General features: G+C 40.8%; 2 protein-coding genes across 3 annotated transcripts; both read right to left on the reverse strand.

Moving 5' to 3' along the window:
• Positions 1 to 77: 77 nt before the first annotated feature.
• Positions 78 to 8,682, reverse strand: foxn1 (forkhead box N1). The gene is made up of 9 exons (XM_062472592.1): positions 8,581 to 8,682; positions 6,642 to 6,783; positions 5,436 to 5,771; positions 4,890 to 4,985; positions 4,117 to 4,247; positions 3,328 to 3,424; positions 1,839 to 2,046; positions 1,083 to 1,544; positions 78 to 900 (listed from the first exon to the last, which is right to left on the reverse strand). The coding sequence occupies exons 2-9, from the start codon at positions 6,762 to 6,764 to the stop codon at positions 596 to 598; spliced, it is 1,758 nt and encodes a 585-aa protein (XP_062328576.1). The 5' UTR covers positions 6,765 to 6,783; positions 8,581 to 8,682; the 3' UTR covers positions 78 to 595.
• Positions 8,683 to 11,522: 2,840 nt separating this feature from the next.
• LOC134028784 (solute carrier family 13 member 2-like) lies at positions 11,523 to 17,486 on the reverse strand. Of its 2 annotated transcripts, none has more exons than XM_062472594.1 (12): positions 17,385 to 17,486; positions 16,867 to 16,995; positions 16,642 to 16,778; positions 16,189 to 16,422; positions 15,588 to 15,713; positions 15,223 to 15,345; positions 14,805 to 15,017; positions 14,355 to 14,451; positions 13,211 to 13,312; positions 12,653 to 12,814; positions 12,393 to 12,530; positions 11,523 to 12,110 (listed from the first exon to the last, which is right to left on the reverse strand). In XM_062472594.1, the coding sequence occupies exons 1-12, from the start codon at positions 17,484 to 17,486 to the stop codon at positions 11,982 to 11,984; spliced, it is 1,692 nt and encodes a 563-aa protein (XP_062328578.1). In that variant the 3' UTR covers positions 11,523 to 11,981. The 2 variants fall into 2 exon arrangements, with proteins under 2 accessions (XP_062328578.1, XP_062328577.1); XM_062472593.1 differs by having other exon boundaries at positions 13,211 to 13,326; positions 14,357 to 14,451; positions 15,588 to 15,759; positions 16,157 to 16,422.
• Positions 17,487 to 17,992: the final 506 nt, after the last annotated feature.

Genomic DNA, 17,992 nt, shown 5'->3' on the forward strand with positions numbered 1-17,992 from the left:
AGTCAATAAATAAAGACAGCTGGTAAAGTACCTTGTTGCTTATGGCTATTTAGTCTACACAGTATCATAACTTGGGACCTGCAGACAAAAATACATTTTCAGTTTTTCATGACATCAAACCAAATGTTGTTTAGCAAGTTAGGTGAATTGATGGGTGAATTGATGCTGGTACATTCATCAAGAGCAAGAACAGCAGATCGAATGAAGTAACACTCAGCAAAGCAGCCCATATTTTTGTAATGGAGCATGTCCAAGTTCCTTATTCAACAGTGTGAAGATATTCAGATAGAAAAATGTAGGCATTTAGTGGAAAATGGACTAACTACATAATTACAACAGGTACATGGGGTTTATACTCATAAAAACATTTTACGACAGCTACATCGTAATTAATGCAATTGCAAATCCATTTGTATCTTCATATGTCTGTTAACTAGCAGCTTAAATGGCTGTTTAGCTCACTGCCGCCCCCCACAGGGTCTTGGGTTGTACTAACCAAATGATTGTTCTATAAGATACAATACACAAATCCTCAGTGTGAACTACCACAATCACATGGGGAGTAAGCTCCCAGAAGAAGCACCATTTCCTGGGTTCAGAGTAGGGGTATAGGGGTGGTCCCTGTGGAAGTGCGATACAAAGCCAGGTTTTCCACAACTGGGAAAGCAGTGGTGTACAATCCATTCATTTGGTGGTCTGGGTCACATCCAAGACCCATGTTCTTATCCTGGTGTGGATTACCTCGACCAATGGCTATGACCTCAGATGAATGATTAGCAGACGGAAGGCTGGAGCCCTGAAGAAGGTAGGAAGGAAAGGTAGAGATGGGAGTAGTAGAAGTAACGACCACCAGCGAATCAGGGGCCAGACTGTCCTCTCTCAGCTGCTCCCACAAGTTACCTGAGAGGAGAGAAAACAGAAGTTTAGACTTCCAAAAATGCAAAGGAAACAAAACATTTGCAGGACCAAGTCTTAAGACAACATATTCTTTCAATTTCTGTCTGTCACCCTCATAAAACCTCTCTCTTTCAGTTTTGCCCTCTCTCTCTTTCTCTCACACTCTCTAAACATTTCTGCCTTACCATGAATCTGCAGGTCTGTCAGACTAGGGTTGAGCATGTCAATGTCGTTACTGGTGTCCCCATCCATCAGCAGTTCCTGCATGCTTTTGGGGCCCACACCACAGTCCACCTGCAGGGTGGTGCTGTAGGCCTGTGGCATCTGTCCCACCAGAGGGGAGTCCAGGCTAACTGTGGTTGAGGGGACTCCTGAGGATGGCTGCTGCACACAGGAGGCATAGAAGGGGAAGGGGTGTGGGGCAGAGGCTGGCAGGTAGCCTTGGGGATGCTGCCCGGCCGTCAGGGAGGGAGAGGGGACCCGGGAGTGTAAGGGGCATGGGGGAGGCAGGCAAGGCTGGGGCAGGGGGAAAGATGATGGAGAATGGGTGAAATGAGATGAGGGTCGGGATGTTGAGTTTTGGCTGTGGTAGGTGGATGTGGACTTGAGTTTATTTGGTTTCTCTCCCAGTAGACGGTCCAGATCTTCTGTGAGGAAGAAGACAGGAAGTGTTTGGATAAATTGACATGCACACGAACATGGTCACCTCCAGCTTGTGGTCTGAATGGCAATTCAGTGTACTCAATGAACCAGAACCAGTACAGGTACTGCAGGTTATAATGTTAGTGTCACTTAGAGGACCTGTAATACAACTGAATTTGTCTGTACTATAAACCAATATACACCAAGCAGTGACTGTCAGTAAAGGAACAATTTACTCAGATAAAGACCCAGGTCACCAGTTTTTATGGTTTCACTCAGGTTACATGTAGAGTGCTCACCTGGTCGGGCCATGCTCTTGCGGACTGTCAATGGATCTTTGCGGCGCCACTTGTGCAGTTCCTCCTGCATCTTCTCCACCTTGGCTGGGTTCAGCGCCCAGAGGCAGCCCTTTCGGGAGGAGTTTCCACTCTTGTTCTCCACTTTCTCAAAGCACTTGTTCAGAGACAGGTTATGACGAACGGAGTTCTTCCATCCGTCAGGGGCCGTCTGGGGAAAGGAATAAAGCAAGAGAGAAAGGGAGACAGAAGGAAACATGAGAGCAGGAAGAGGGCATCTTTTTTTGCACACACAATACATGTTAATTATGAAATGGTATGTCACAGTAATTGCAGTTGAATGAGATAATCACAGTGTGGTTGTGGTACACAGTACAAATGTATTAGTGTTGTACACATCAATATAGTAGCATACAGAATGTGCTCCAATTAAATATTACTATGATGAGTATTATTATTGTAATTATCTGAGTTCAATTAAAGAGTGATTACAATATGCAAAGCTTTGTGATTCAGCAGAGCAGATTCAGCAACTGAACAGATCAGTAAATATTCACAACCCTTAGGACTGTTGTATTCCAATCATTATTTGACAAGTCCTGCAGGAATATGGTGATCAGTAATGAAAAATAATCCAAATGTAATTCTACCTCTCTGAAGGACTGGTTTCTGTGGCAGTGGTAGTACATAGAACCACACCTTGATGGTGGGTTATTGCCTCAGACCTTAAGAATGCTTTCTGAACTTGTTCCCCAAGCGAAACACTCATGCTTAGGCTTCGATGACAGGCTTGTCCTGTCTCTGACAATATTTTTCATAGATATGCAAAGCAACCATCACATTTATAATCAACAGTTCAGTTTTGCTCAAAGGCAGAGACAGTCAGGGGTTCTTCAGTTAGTAGTGACTGTGCGTGTGTGTGCAGTTTGTGTGTGTGTATGTGTGGGAAGTAGGGCTGGGCAATATATACAAAAATGTGATATCTTGATATTGTCAACATTTTACGATATTCAATATATATATCTCGATATGTTTGCATTTGCTTTTAAATAATAAAATACATGATTTTCTTTTGCCCCCATTAGAAAACAACAAAAACAATTGAGATAGAACAGCTATTGTTACAAAGTACAAAATGTGCAGTGAAAATTTAAGCAGTAAAAAAAAGACCCTCTCCCACCTCCTGTCTCTTTACACGACAAGACGAAAAGGGGACGTATTGGACGTTCGGCGCGTTCTTTGGGAAAGTATGCTTGAATTTGAAATATTCGATATTCACAATATTTTCTAATTTTACATCGTCGTCAAAATCGCCCAGCTCTAGTGAGAAGTACATAATTTCTCTGGTGCTCATCCTTTCTGACTGAGGGGCAAATTATTTTATCATACCACACATTCCCATTGGCAGAACTGCTCATTGTAATTATTTGATGATGTAAATGTAACCGTTTTTCTTGACACTATGTGGTTCAGATTAATAATATCAAAGTACCTTAAAATAGGGGAAGTTTTCGGTCATGAAGCTGTAGATCTCACTTACAGGCAGACTTCCAGTCTTGCTGTTTCTCAAGGCCATAAAGATGAGAATGCTAGAGAGAGAGAGAGAGAGAGAGAGAGAGAGAGAGAGAGAGAGAGAGAGAGAGAGAGAGAGAGAGAGAGAGAGAGAGAGAGAGAGAGAGAGAGAGAGAGAGAGAGAGCAAAAATACATGTTAAATGAATAAATTAAGACATACATTTTGACTTACACTAGCATTTACCATACAAGAAAAACATCACTTCATAAGAGAAAAGGTGACGTTTCCAAGGTGACGTTTACCCTTCCCAGGTTGGCCTACACACAAGCAGCTGAAGCTTTCGTAGGAAGAGAACATATGCATGTCAATAATAGCTATACTACTAGAAGTACATTAGTTCAGTAAGAAAATGTAAATGTTGCAGTTTGCTGTGTAAAGGACAAGAGTATAATCCACACCTGCAAGCCTCAGCTCATGAAACTTACTCTGTAAAGATTCAGATTTGATCATGTATAACGATAACACTTTTGGAGTTTGGGCAAAAAGGGTATCAAATTATAAGTTGAGACCATGTGTTCTGCATACAAAATGTTGATTGGATGTTAAAAGTGTTCACTTGTCACAGTCATATGGTTGGTTCACTTCAAATTTATATCACTTATGATAACTCAAATTGTAATAAATTATGAGATGACTAAATGTTTGGTGGTGTGGAGGTGTCATGGTAGGCGTAATAAAACAGCTGTACGGTTAAGAGGGTTAGTTACCTGTAGGAGTACACAGGTTTTGGGAAGAGGGATGTCACAGGACTGTCTTGGAGAGGTGGTGTGGACAGGCACTGGAGAGAGTATGGTGAATTGTTTGATTGTCTACTTGCGGAGTATGTACCTGGTGAAAACTGTAGACACAAATACAGATACAGACACACACGTGAACACACACACACACACATACACAAGCAATTAATATGTGTGAATGGTAGACTTCTAATACTTAAAATAAGGTGCTAGCACTGCAAATAAAGTTCAATTAATCAGTAGTACAGTAAGACAAGACTGTCAGCGTATTCCAGAAAGTACAGCATCACTCCTGTATCCTGTATAGCTTTCAAGTTGGGGTTGACTTTTGAATATCACTTATACAAAACAAAAATTCAATTAGATCATCTGAGAAATCTAGAACCAATTACACTTACAGACACCTGCACAGCCTGTACAGCCACTTCTACTCTGAAGAGAATGAATTATACTGTTTGAATACTGAGCAACATTTTGGTAAAGGTAAAGTTGTGGTAGTCCTTTCAATTAACTTTTTTAAAGCTTTTCACAAGCCTAAACTCACCATACAAAACATAGTTTTGCACTGGCATATGCAATTTTTTAAGCAAAGAAATGCTTGCTTTGGAATTAGGTGGTTTGGCTAAGGGATACCTAGTGCATGCCAAACCTTCCAGTGTGTGAAGGGAAACATTACACAAGCTAACATTACACAAATCAATCAAACTAAGCTCCATCCAGCCTGTTTGTCATGGTACACTCACCTGCTGGAGGGGAGCTAGCGGATTGTAGGTGGCATGGCTGTAAGACAGGAAGCATGAAGGCTCCTCTGGTGGTTCTGGGAATGTGTGTTGGGAGTCCTATGCAGGGAGGGATGACACAAGCATGCTGTAACACTGGGTAGGAAACCAAAGGAGATTCATTGGCTTGGAACGTTTGTGTGTGTTACTGTGTGTGTGTGGCTTTGTCTATGCATGGCCTCTGGCCATGCCACAGAATTTACACCACAGATACACAGTGTCTAGATGGAGGGATATTGTGCTCATGTCTTGGCAAGTCTTCTACCAACTTGTGTTTCAAATGCCTGCTACAGTAGTTCTCTTTCATACAACAGAACTATTCAACTCTGTTTTCTTTTAGCAATTGGCAAGCTTTAGCTACCTATCATTCATGTTACATCTAAAGACACTAAGCCGATAGGCATACCTCTTTAGGTGGTAGGCGGTTCGAGCAGCTATGTATACCTATGAGAATGCTTTATCTATTTACTCTGTGGTGAAAAATAAGATGTCTTGGCGAAGGTAGCATACCATTAGTCTGTTCACCTGGAGGCCACTGTACGTCTCCCAGGGTGGCTGTTCCCCTTGGTGGCTGCTGCCCGTGTGTGTTTCGGAGAAACTATTGAGGCAAATGAAGGGATGGGAGCTGGGGGCCACGCATCCAGCAGACCCTTCATCGCTGTACTGTCGGCGGTAGGGGTGGAAACGGCCAGACTGGTCTGACCCCCGCCCTGACCTTTGACACGATCCAGATCCAATGGTGGCTCCGTCTACGCTGTGTCTCCTGCAGGTGTCCACTGCTGTGTTCCTTCGACTGAAGGGGGTGCTCTCTCGCTTGGGGAAATAGGCCGCTCTGCTCTCTTCACACTGTGACGTATGGAGGACAAGATGCACAGTACATCCACACACACAAGCAGGGGGATGAGATTAGATTCGATGAGGCTTCATGGAAAATGAACACTTAAAATGAGACAAAGTTGTGACCGTTTTGAACAGTTTTATGCATGCAACTCATATTTACATCAATGTACTGTACTTGGAAGTTACAGTCTAAATCATGCATGTGTTTGTATAGTGGGACAGATACAGTTGTACAGTTTCAGCATGTATCATGACCTATTGCTCCATACTCTCTTTTCTTTGGATATAGATACAGTATGAGATATCAACCACTAATCTGTGGAAAAGTACATGAACATCGAGTCAAAAACAAACCTATTTGAACGGAAGACTGCAAAAACATTAGACATTTCATTAATATTCATAACCATAATTTCATTTCCTGATTTATTTCTCAGGCCTGTTTTGGAGTGAGCATGTCTGCACTATGTACAGGCCCTCCAGAATCTGATCGAACTCAAGTATTTGCAGTCATATATCACATCCCTGAGAGCTGTAATTAATTAGTCCTGGTGAGGGAAATGTGATTAATGGTGAGATAAAACACACATTTCCTCAGGACATCTTGTCCATGAAAAGGTTCTTTGAAAAACAGTCACGACCTTGTGATTTGCTTGTAATATCTCTCTTGGCAACCAAACAGCTGTCAGCTTCTGGTTAACTCTAGAGCACACAGTATATATAGACCAGGTGCGTAGTAAAGGAATAGATGGAGCTAGCATAAGGCCCCAGGTCTGAATTAAAACAAGAGGATGCAGTCCTTTGCCCAAGGCGAACAGCTGGAGTCATTTTGTGTATAACTATGCAAGAATAACAGATGAAGAGGAAGTCAAATACCTCTGACTGTGCCATCTGCTGGCAGGAAGCTCCCACACATTCGCTGGTGTGTGGGTTAGCCTGGGATGTGGCTGGGGTCTGGTTGCAGCTAGGGGGAAAGCTTGAAGTTGAGCCCTTGGACATGTCGCACCCAAGTCAGCATCTGTAAAAGTCAAAACTTTGGAAACAGGTTCACCCCAATGATGTCTGTGGAGAGGGCCCCCGTCCTCCTCAGTTTACCGTGCTGTTATCTGATCATGGTGAAGGTGAGAGGCACGTGGCTCTTCCCTTACTGGAGATTCCAGTAAGGGAAACCACATCCCAACACCTTTAACCAAACTCATTAAAAAGGCCAACAAACCATGACGGTTATCTCACACACAGCCAACAGGTATCCCTAAGTACAATATTCTTACTAGGTGAGGGATTGAATGTAGACCCCTATTTCACCACTAACTGTCAGATTTTATCATCTTATCTTTCCTTGTACTTTTTCTTTTTTGTTTTACCCGCTAACACTTACTACTCTCACAACTGTGGTTTTCTGTGGTGTAAGTAAAAAATGTATTTGGTGGAAGGTTACCTTTTTATGCCAACTCTGCCATCTCACCATGGGAAAAATTGTAAATAGTGAAAAACATCTGCGATTAAAATAAAAGAAATCCAGGGTTTATCTTAAGGGTTATTCTCTGGGTAAGCCAATTAATAAGTAGTCTTTTGTTGTTTAAGGCTGCTGGTCTTCCTTTTAAGTGTCAATGTCCTATTTTATAAGCTGTATTACTCCCCATTTATCTTAAACTGAACTGTTGTCTTGTTTCTGAATGTGTCTCAGTTGTCACAGCCCAAGGAAACCGCCTTGCACTTAAAGAGTTTGACTGACATGAGTAATGGACTATGAACAGCTACATTTTCACTTTCATCCATCATGTAATTAGTGAGATCTAATTTCTCTTCTTCATTCTGTTGGGTCAACTGTTGTTTTACAAAACATTGCGAACCCTTGTCATCAGGGTTCTTCCAGAGGGGCAAAAAATAAAAATTAATTGATATCAGATTTTTACCTTCTCTGAACATCAGTTGTTTACCACTGATACCATGTACAACTAAGGAACCAAAAATATATTCTGTATATATCACTGTTGGGATGATCGTGTACTGTCCAGTTTGAATAAAAGGTTTTGTTCTAAATGATAAACCACACTTAAATCCTGAACTACGGCTGAAAAAGCATGCATGAACTGTTGTTTCTTTTATTAGGGTCACAGTTAGAGACCGGCTTTACAGTTGTTGAATGAGGGTTTGGTAATAAAAGTGACTCACTCAAGTACTCTTCTATAATTCTGTTTACATTCACACATTGTATCAATCCAAACCTTGAGACCAGACCCTGATGATTTTCATATTTTTGTATTTGTCTGCTAGACATGTGGCTGTGGAATATGGCTTTAAGCAAAACGTCCATACCTTTTTAAGAATGATTTATGTAAATTATTCAATTGTGATTAAAGGAGCTAAAGGGCTAGACGTGAATACATCAACACTGAGCCGTATTCCATATGGAGGAGGCTTGCTGCAACATGTTCAAAACACCCATTGCAAGGTTGCTTAACCCTACTTTTGGAAGTTTGATGATAAAACCTCCAGCACAGATAGAGTGAATCTCCAGATACAAGATTAGGCAGCAACTGTTAAGTAGCTATAGTTAGACACTGGAGGTCAAAGATCCGATGATTTCTCACAAGACAAGAAAACCAATGATTTCTTACATCTGGTTCATGTGGCATACTTTTCACACACACACAAATACACATACACACACACAAAACATAGGTCACTCACCACTTGGATGCACTGATATTGGTCATTGTTGGTACCAATGATAACAAGTGTCAAGTGATTGATCCAAGCAAAACCAACAAAGAATATTATCTAGATTATGAAACATTCTGTAAATCCATACCCAGATGTGATCCAGTGCCAGGCAGTCAGGTGCTGGTTTGATGGTGTGGGTTTAGGTCAGTGTCAGGTGTGCCACTCACAGTCAGGTGGATCCCATGCTAAGGTGCTCCTTTGGTTGTTTTCAGCTCTCAGAAAGCATGAGAAAGTTTTCAAACCTTAGCCACACACCCCTTTTTAGATAGACCTGTCTTTGAGAGAAGGAGGTGCACTCTAAACAGGTGAGGCCCTCCTCCAATCTTTCATAGAGTCAGATTGACAGGTTGAATGACTGGAGAAAGAGAGAGGGAGAGATAAAAGAAGTGTGTCAATGCAGGTAAATTCCTATCCTACACTCTAAGTGAACCAGGAAAGCAATACCCATTCACTGTTATGTTTTATAAACCATGTCCTGACTGAGAGGGCGAGGCAAAGTGATAGATAGACTTGGGGGATGAATTACAGATTGAATAAACTCTAATGTTACAGTTGGAGGTCTAAAGATCTGGTGAATTAGCCCTGGATGTCCTTTCTCTTAGAAATAGGGGTTTCTACAGGCTGGAATGCGGCAAAATAGTCAGAAGGGCATTTTATTGAAATGACACCAAACCCAGCTGCCTTCTGGGTAATTAGGCCTGGAGCTCTGGGTTGTCCTCTTTTGCCATATCATATTGTACAGTACAATACTTGAATGTTCTCTTTATCCACAGAGAAAAAATATGTTCTGAACACCCAGTATTCGTCATCAGTGTGAAGTGCAATAAAAGATAAACATTTAGGAAAACAATACGTAACTACACTTAAATCATGACAGTAAGCCTGCCAGTCATGATCATACTTTGAGTCACATAAAAGGAGTTTTAAAATAAACAGTACATGTAAACTGTGAACTATTATATTTCTGCCTTAGATCATTATTTTCCTTTCTTCAAACTATTCTCCAAACAGTAACCATGCATAGTTCGGCACCTTTACAAAACCTCACCTCTTTACCGACTGACAGGCATTTAAAAAATGATACAGATGACAGTATAATCAGAATCAGAATCAAAATTGTGTTAATCACCAAGTAAATATTCACGAACAAGGAATTTACTTTGGTGGGCAGGTGCATACAGTAAACATAATAAACATATTGAATCCTAAAATCTTGTGTGTGCTATCCTTAAATATACAGTGTTAAGTATAAGGGTTCAGGGTTAAATCACGGCCTGAACTGATTGACGATAATTATTTTAAAAAGAACATACACATGTTCATTTGATGTGGGAATGGAATTGAGTTACCTGGATTTATCTCTGCCCATCTTTAGTGCATGTGATGCTTGCGCTGCAATGTGGCGCAGTGGCACACCTGCCAACTTGAGTAAACCTGCCCTCGACTGAGTAAACAGCTGCCGTTCTGGGCCTTCAGTCTTAACAAATGTACTGTATGTGGCTTATTTGCACCCCACAGCTTGACACACACTGCATTTCCTGCTGTGACTAAACACCTACAACTATGCATCTAACACAGGCTGGACTGACAACAACAGCATTTTAAAACAATGCTTTTTTTACTAGCCGGACTGTGGTTTTAGTTTTACAGATACATGTACAAACGTTCAGACGTTAGTGAAAATGGGAGACGTTTTAAATACATTTGTTTATTTCCACATCCTAATTTTGTTTGATACACAGTTTAAGAGTCACTGGCAATTAGCATGGTCACATAAATAGGCTGACAATATGTTATCCTAAAATCAAATTCCACATCTTGGGTCTATAAAATAATGATTTATGAGTTCTTTTTAGAAAGTAAGGAAAAAACTGTCCTCAGGGCACTTTAATTCATAACGATATAATTCACTTTGGGTGAATTATATATTTTTTTTTTGGGGGGGGGGGGGGTTGTACTAAAAAGGAGAGGTTAGACTGGGTCATTTGCATGCTGGGGTTTATTCTAAAAATAACTGCTACAACTACATTTTTATTAGCCATCTTGAGACAAAACATTTAACTTTGAAACTGGAATAAGTCTTTACTTCAATGTCTATTACAATTGAAACAGAGCAGGTTCAAACACAGTTGTCTTGAGGTAGTTTACCTGGTACAGTAAGGCCAAAATGCAAACTCACCTACTTGATGCACCCAGATGATGACAAACTTATAAACTGTCCACTGTTGAAAAATAGAAGCAACCCATTTATGATTCCACAAGAAATGTTCTTGTCCTTCGAGTGAGGTTCCCACATACTGTTGTGATCACTGGTAGAGTTGTGGCCTGATTAAACAGAAATATTTGATTTCATCATTGCCTGTTCGCATGACCCTTAGCATGCTAGGGTCACCTCGAGGTCACCATTTCTAATCTCTTCTGTACCACTTACAGCAACCCCCTGTTGCTTAAGGCCCCCTACCAAGGTTCCTTTGAACTAATTCTAATGGTTTCCTTTCATTAATTTACTTTGCCTTCAATCACATTTCCCCCATCTACTGGTTTGATCGGATTTGCCTTCTGTTCCCTTGGCTCTGTTCAAACCAATAGGGGACCCTTGTCCAAATCCTATCGATGACAATAGGATTTGCTCCCATTGTAAATTAAATTAAGCCATCTTTACAAGAAATATTGTATGTACGGACAGAGAGGAACCACCAAAAATAAATTGATCCCACCCAGGAAGTCCATGTTCCTTTCACATTTGATGATGCTTACGGCCTTTCCTGCTGTAACTGAACTCTACTGACACCTACTATACAACTGTGTTTGCACCAAATGCTTTGCCACAATGCACATGCTACCTAGTGTATCCCACCTTAAAAAAGGAAGTACAGGGTTAATGTTCCTTCAGAAGCAAGATGGCTGTTCTATTTGTGGTCTGTTTTACAACAGAACTAATAATACAGTACATTGTTTTAATTACAATATGCTACTGACTTTTCTCAGACAAAAGAACGCAATCTGTAACATATTACATATTTTCTGGCATTTTATTTACATAACCTTACATCATAAAATCAGAGGAAATTATTGTAATTGTAAATCCACCATCGTAATCTCCATATTTTCCAACATGTCTCTTTTTGTCTTTCCTCAGCCTAAACAGATTCTAGAAAAGGATCAAATACAACCTGCTTATTTTAACTATTATAGATGACTCCCCAATATTAAGTGAATTCAAATGAATAAAAACTAGTCTACCTGTAAACCAACATACAGTGTACTGTCCTACACAAGCAGTCTAGTCCTTGAATCAATTATTGCTAATAATCCCAAAGATAACACTGTCAAACTGATCATAGAGATAAAAGTTTGATAGTTGTGAAAATAAATACTTTTGTGATATTTGGGGGGCCAGTCGAGTAATTCTGTTGCCAGACGATCCAGGTTAATGTGTGCGTATCGTCCCTCTCTACGGCCTCTTCTCTACAGCCTGTTGACTCCTGTTCAAGGGGTGGTTGTGACGTTGGCCCAATCAGGAAACGTGTGCAGGTCAAACATCGCCATGCCCCAAGTGTGTAGGGCAATGTTGATGGTCAGTACCCCGAATATGTTTAAAATAAACCCAGCCTTGGCCTGTTTCAGAAAGAACAAAGAAATATGTATACTTTTTATTAATTTAACCTTTATGAGAAGATCAAACAAAATATGAAAAACAATCTAAATGAAATCAAAATCAAGCCAAGTCATAGTAAAAAACTAGACTGAATTGTCAAACACCCTCTGATTTAAACAATACATGCTAAGGCTTTAGGTTTTAAGGCAGAGCTTTAATTAAAGTATGAACATACAACAAAAGATTGCCCATGCTCTTGCCAATGAGCTCCACAAATACAATTAAGAAAAAAATGGTCTTACCATGTCTATGACTTTAAGGTTGCCATAGGAGAAGGCGATGGCATTGGGGGGTGTGGCCACGGGCAGCATGAAGGCCAGAGAGGCACAGATGGTGCAAGGCAGCATGACGTACAGAGGGTGCAACTTCATTGCAGTGGCCTGTGGAATGGAAAAAGTCACTCAAGGGTCAATGGTTGAAAAATGTGTGGATAACTTAAGTCCTCATAAACTTGTATGGAGTGTGTGTATGTGTGCACTGTACTGCATGTGTACGGTCTCACCATTGAGGCCAGTACAGGCAGGAAGAGTGTGGTGGTGGCCGTATTACTGAAACATTCAGTGAAGGCTGCCACCAGCATACATAAGAGGATGGAGATGGCAAAGGGAGGGATAGACTGGAGAGGGGCTAGACTCTGCCCAAGCCACAAAGACAAGCCCGATGTCTAGACACAGACAAAATGTCCAACACAGTAAATATAAATGGATAAAAGGTTTAAACTAAGTGAGTATAGTCTGATCTATGGCATGCCGGTTTAAGTAATCAGTAGGGCTGACTAGTAGTGGTTTGCTTTCACTGGTGGAAATTACATGTCATTTTGACTGGTTAATTTGTTAATTTAAGCTATCTGTAAAACTATTTTGATATATATTTTTACATGCAGAAATTACATTTAGTCTAGTCAACAACAAGCAGACACAACATCGTCAGTAGCACATACAGTAGTCTGACAAACTAAAAGGAAGTCCATACATAACTGTACAGAAATAATAGCAGACAAAACATAATGAAGACACTGAGACTGTTCATTGGCAGTAACAGCAGGTTAGATGTGCAGTACCTCACTGCCCCTGGCCAGTGCAAATCCTCCTCCCAGGAGTAGGATAATGTTCCACGGCATCTTCTCATGGACAACATCCCAGTTTAGCAGGGCAGGGGGCGGCTTAAGGGGACTCCCTGTAGGATTCACAAAAATAAATGTAAGTAAACTGATGTTTTACAAAGGCAAGATTTGCATTTTATATCAAAGGAAAAGCTAATGAAACTCAATGTGCATTTTGTCTTATTGTTTATTGCTTTTAATGCCTTTTACAATTCTTCACTAGCATAAAGTGCCAGTGTTGATTCTCAGATGACCTTAAATCATAAGCCGTTCCTTTCACAATGTCGTTTTTTAAAGGTTAGAGGTTAAATCTTCTCGACAGGGTTCTGTTCTCATGAATCTTTCACTGTCTTTAAAACCACTCTGTTCCTGAAGGAAACATGTATTCTGAGTAGCAATAACATGGCACCTGAAAGTCTGCTTTAACACTTTAAAAGTGCCTTTAATCATTGTGACACTCCGCTATTTACAAAACACTTTAGTGTGCCACATTTTGAGAAATAGTTTTGACCTTGACGCTTATTAGATGTGTGACTTTACGTAGCTATGCTCAACTTGGGTTACACAGGACAGAAAACTCATTAATATTGAATCGATCATTTGTTAAAGGGAAAGTATAGGAAGCAGTGCTGTATTGCAGAGTATTGTGTTGTACACCAAGGTTGTGGCAGTAATCTGATCTCTTCTATCTCTTCTACCTCTTCATTGACTTCTTCTCAACCAAGGTCACCAACATCAAGCCATCTCAGGAGGAGGTTGAGGGCATTACCAGGGAAGTGAAGCCCTCCACATGTGCAATTGACCCAATCCCAAGTGACTGGTTGTTTACCAGTTCCTCTTCTCTGGCTCACTTCCCTCACTCTCTCTAGACTGCAGTTATCAGTTGCCTTCTCATGAAGCCCACTCTCAACATTGAGGTTCTGGCCAACTGTAGGCCAATAACCAACAAAGCCCTAAACTGTTTCTGATTCTACCTCTCCAACAGGACCGAGTACTTCTCATTCTAAATAATTGTGTCTCCTTCTACAAGGCAGAGAAAAGTTTCTTTATTTAAACACCCGTAAACATTCCCATACCCACACACAATAATTGACACTTACACACCATCAACATTGGCTTTCCAACATCTAGGCATTTGAGAGGGAATGATGAAGAACAGCGTTGACATAAATATGGCAACGGTCCCATCTGTGACATACCTTGAGAAGCAACAGAGAAGGAAATTCAAATCTGTGTATGATATCATGTGCGACCTGTTCGCACATGATATGATGTGATTGAATAATCACCTTAATTTTAGACTAGTCCTAAATATTCTGGCAACCCTTATATAAGGTTATGTTAATTATCATAGCCAATTGTGTTGTCAAGGCTGTAACACACGTAAAAGATTACGTTAGTAAGCACAGCTTTGAGGAAGAAAGTTTAAAAAAAAAGAATTATATGAATCAATAGACAGATTTTCTATATGGATTCATCAATAGATGGATAGGTTGTTAAATACAATATACATTTTGGAAATACTAATTGGGAAAAAGGATTGTTCACTCACGGTTTGTCTTTGTTGAAGAGGACAGAACCCCAGCCAGGCATGAAGCCAGGTTCCCTGGTGAACCAGAGGAGAACCAACAGCACAAACAGCACCAGCACAGAGACCTCAGCGAAGCTCATGCTGCCCAGCTTCTTGTACTCTTCCTTCATTACCTGATATGCCTCTGTGTCACCATCTTTGTTTGCAACACAGCCAGAAGACTTCTCAGAGTATCTCTCTGTTCTGTCCATATTGGTGATAATGACATTTACATATATTTGTTATATTTCATTACGGTTTCCATAATGTGATCACTACCATTTGGACTTTTGTTTTAAGAATACTAATTGTAATATTGGTAACTGTAATCTTAAATTACCCTCTAGCAATAATTAATTATATTATTCTTAAGCCCTTTCATTGGTGATATTTGACTTACTTGAAGCCCAGGTACATGAACTGCAGCCACAACCATGAAGTTGCCAACATCAGTACCATGTTGGGGAAGGAGAAGCCAAACCAGCTAGCAAAGTTGATTATGTCTCCATTACCTGGGAAGAGTCTATGATGGAAGAAGGGTGCCTCCTTCATGTTAGTTTCTCAAATTTGGCATCTTGTGACACAAACAGCATTTATAACATAATTCACATGCAGAACAATATGCAAATCATGCAAATTACACTACTTCTGCTTTATGTTTTGCCAGATAAGAGTACAGACCTATCTTGTTGCCTTTAAACACGTTACTTGTGGTCAAATGGTTAGGATTTGACATTGCAGGCATTGTTAGAAGTGGGAACTTACTCATCAACCTGCCCTTTGAGGATGAGGTTGGGTGTGGTTCCAGTGAGGGTGGCGGTCCCTCCAATACTGGAAGCGTAACACACACTCAGACTCAGGCCTTTGGACAAATTCAGATACTTTTGCTCTCTCTTCAGCCTTCTCTGCTCTGCCTCTGGGCTCTCCTTAGTGCTCACTGTGGAGAGAGAACCAGTCTCATTTGCATTTAGCGACACAGAACAGCGACACAGAACAGTACAAAATGTAAAAAGCGAAAAGCACATCCTCTAAATATCTCTGTTATCTGAGTGTCCTTCACTATAAATATTAGGCAGGCATAAATGATTGACGGTGTTTTTCCAAGGAACTAACTTCACTTACCAAAATTGACACAATTCTGCACAGCCTGGACAATATCCTTTGCAATGTTGGTATCATCTATATTATCTGCTTGTAAAAACATAAAAACTGCTTTTTTAGAATAATACGTAATAATGCCAATACACACACCACACACAATGATAAAGACACATAGACACACTTTCTACACATGCCCCTCCCCTGACATTCAACCCCCTCCCCCCCACTCATACGTATAGTGATGCTGCTGTCTTTAGGCTGGAACTCCTTGCTGGCTCGGTCTTCCGTGGTGTCGTCCATCTCGAAGGCCTGGTTCTCAAGGCCTTCAGGCCCAGCTTTGGAAGTCACCAGGTCCATCTCCCTCACCTCCGCCTGGGCCTCTGTGTCAGAGAGCTGCTGCAGCACAGCGCTGGTAATGGGCAGCATCATGGCCGTGGAAGCTGTGTTACTGATCCACATGGAGAGGAAGGCGGTGGTAACCATGAAGCCCATCATAAGACTGGGGAATGGACAGTAGAGGGGGAAGGTAAAGGAGGAAGGAGAGGAGAGCAACAATGCAGAATGAAAGGTATGAGGGAAGGGTCGGAGAGGAAACAAATTGGGATTTTTAAAAGATGAAGAAGAGAAGACAAATATCTTGCAAATGATCTGTTCAGTAACCATGACAAAGAAGTAATTCAATATTCAAAAGGACTATCAGATTAAGAGAGGGTCTCACAGAGCCGGTTTCACCCCAATTAAAAGTAACACTCGAAGAGCAATCCTTTTGTGTAGGTTCCAGTGCTCCACAGCGATGGCCACCAGCAGCCCACCAATAAATAGCATGTTGGAATCCTTTAGGTACTGGATACACACCTTCACAGCAAATGTGATCAGTTGAGTATAAGATTTGACAAGAACACCAGAAATGTTAAACGCTAAGATTTGCTTAGATGAGGCACACCTCACTTGACTCCATGATGCCCATCATGGGGAAGAGGATGACAGGCAGCAGGGCGGTGATTGCCAGGGGGATGCACTCTGTGCACCAGAACAGAGCCATCAGGATGATCACATAGCCACAGCGAGATTCCTGGAATGAAAGAAAATGTAGTACTGCAGTATTTGCTGCATTCCTTCTTCTATATACCTGTCAATGCTGCTTATGTGTTGTGTTTCACTTTGAAACAATACTTGATCCCTGTTAATCACAGATGAATCCTGAAGTATTGCATAAAAAAGAAAGACAACCACAGATAATGCAGTACATAATTTAGGAGTAAATGGATATTTTAGTTGGCAGTTATGGTTTTACCTAAACAGGATGGTGCTATAAATGTGATGCATTCTCAGATATGTATTGATTTAAAGACAATTCTTACATTTCCGGGAGGAGAAAGTATGCCAGAGTATGAAGAGATTATGTGTATTTAGATCACACAGACACACACACAAAACAGACACACAAATTACAAATCTTACCAAGCTCGGAATGATCAGGGGTAAAGGTAGAATAAGCAAGGGTGTGAAAAATATGATCAGATAATTCAGATATTTCCAGAGCCATCTGATGAAGAAAGCCATGATCACAGTCTTCTAAGGAAATCCCTGGTATATTGGAAAGAGAGGCTAAGATATCGAGGGGAAAATGTAATTGAAGTGGGGATAATCGTTTTACGAGCTAATTGAGGACACTCCTGCACTGTTTAAGAGAGAGGCCAGTAGATACAGGAGCAGCATTAACTGTATTATACAGAGACTTTGACTTCTTAACTGAGGGGACAGACAAGGGTTAAAAAATAAAATGATGAGTGCTTAGAAGAGTACAAAGGTGAAGTTACTTTAGGGGATTGTCATTTTGATATTTTGTCTGAACATGCACTCATTCACACATACTGGTTCACACACACACAGAGGTACATTGGATCTCCTGTCATTTTGGTGTTCAAAATTAATCTGAGGATGCATCCCCTCTTATTTCTTAGTCTAATAAAGACAGTGGCAATAATAAGAGCTGACACAATATAGGGTGTGCACCTTGTTAATTAAATTACATACTTGTCCTGTATTACATATACCCAGGGCCGTCA

Source organism: Osmerus eperlanus, chromosome 11 (genome assembly GCF_963692335.1).
Source record: "Osmerus eperlanus chromosome 11, fOsmEpe2.1, whole genome shotgun sequence".
NCBI classification, from domain to species: Eukaryota; Metazoa; Chordata; class Actinopteri; order Osmeriformes; family Osmeridae; genus Osmerus; species Osmerus eperlanus.

Excerpts from the sequence above, each read along its gene's own strand:
- foxn1 (XM_062472592.1), bottom strand. The coding sequence starts at position 6,764 with ATGTCCAAGGGCTCAACTTCAAGCTTTCCCCCTAGCTGCAACCAGACC. Across the intron at positions 2,047-3,327 it reads AAAACTTCCCCTATTTTAAG|ACGGCCCCTGACGGATGGAA; the intron begins GTACTTTGATAT and ends TCCTTTCCCCAG. Across the intron at positions 1,545-1,838 it reads CAAGAGCATGGCCCGACCAG|AAGATCTGGACCGTCTACTG; the intron begins GTGAGCACTCTA and ends TCTTCCTCACAG.
- LOC134028784 (XM_062472593.1), bottom strand. The coding sequence starts at position 17,486 with ATGGCTTTCTTCATCAGATGGCTCTGGAAATATCTGAATTATCTGATC. Across the intron at positions 15,760-16,156 it reads AGACAGCAGCATCACTATAC|TGAGCACTAAGGAGAGCCCA; the intron begins GTATGAGTGGGG and ends CTCTCTCCACAG. Across the intron at positions 12,111-12,392 it reads ACCTTAAAGTCATAGACATG|GCCAAGGCTGGGTTTATTTT; the intron begins GTAAGACCATTT and ends TTTCTGAAACAG.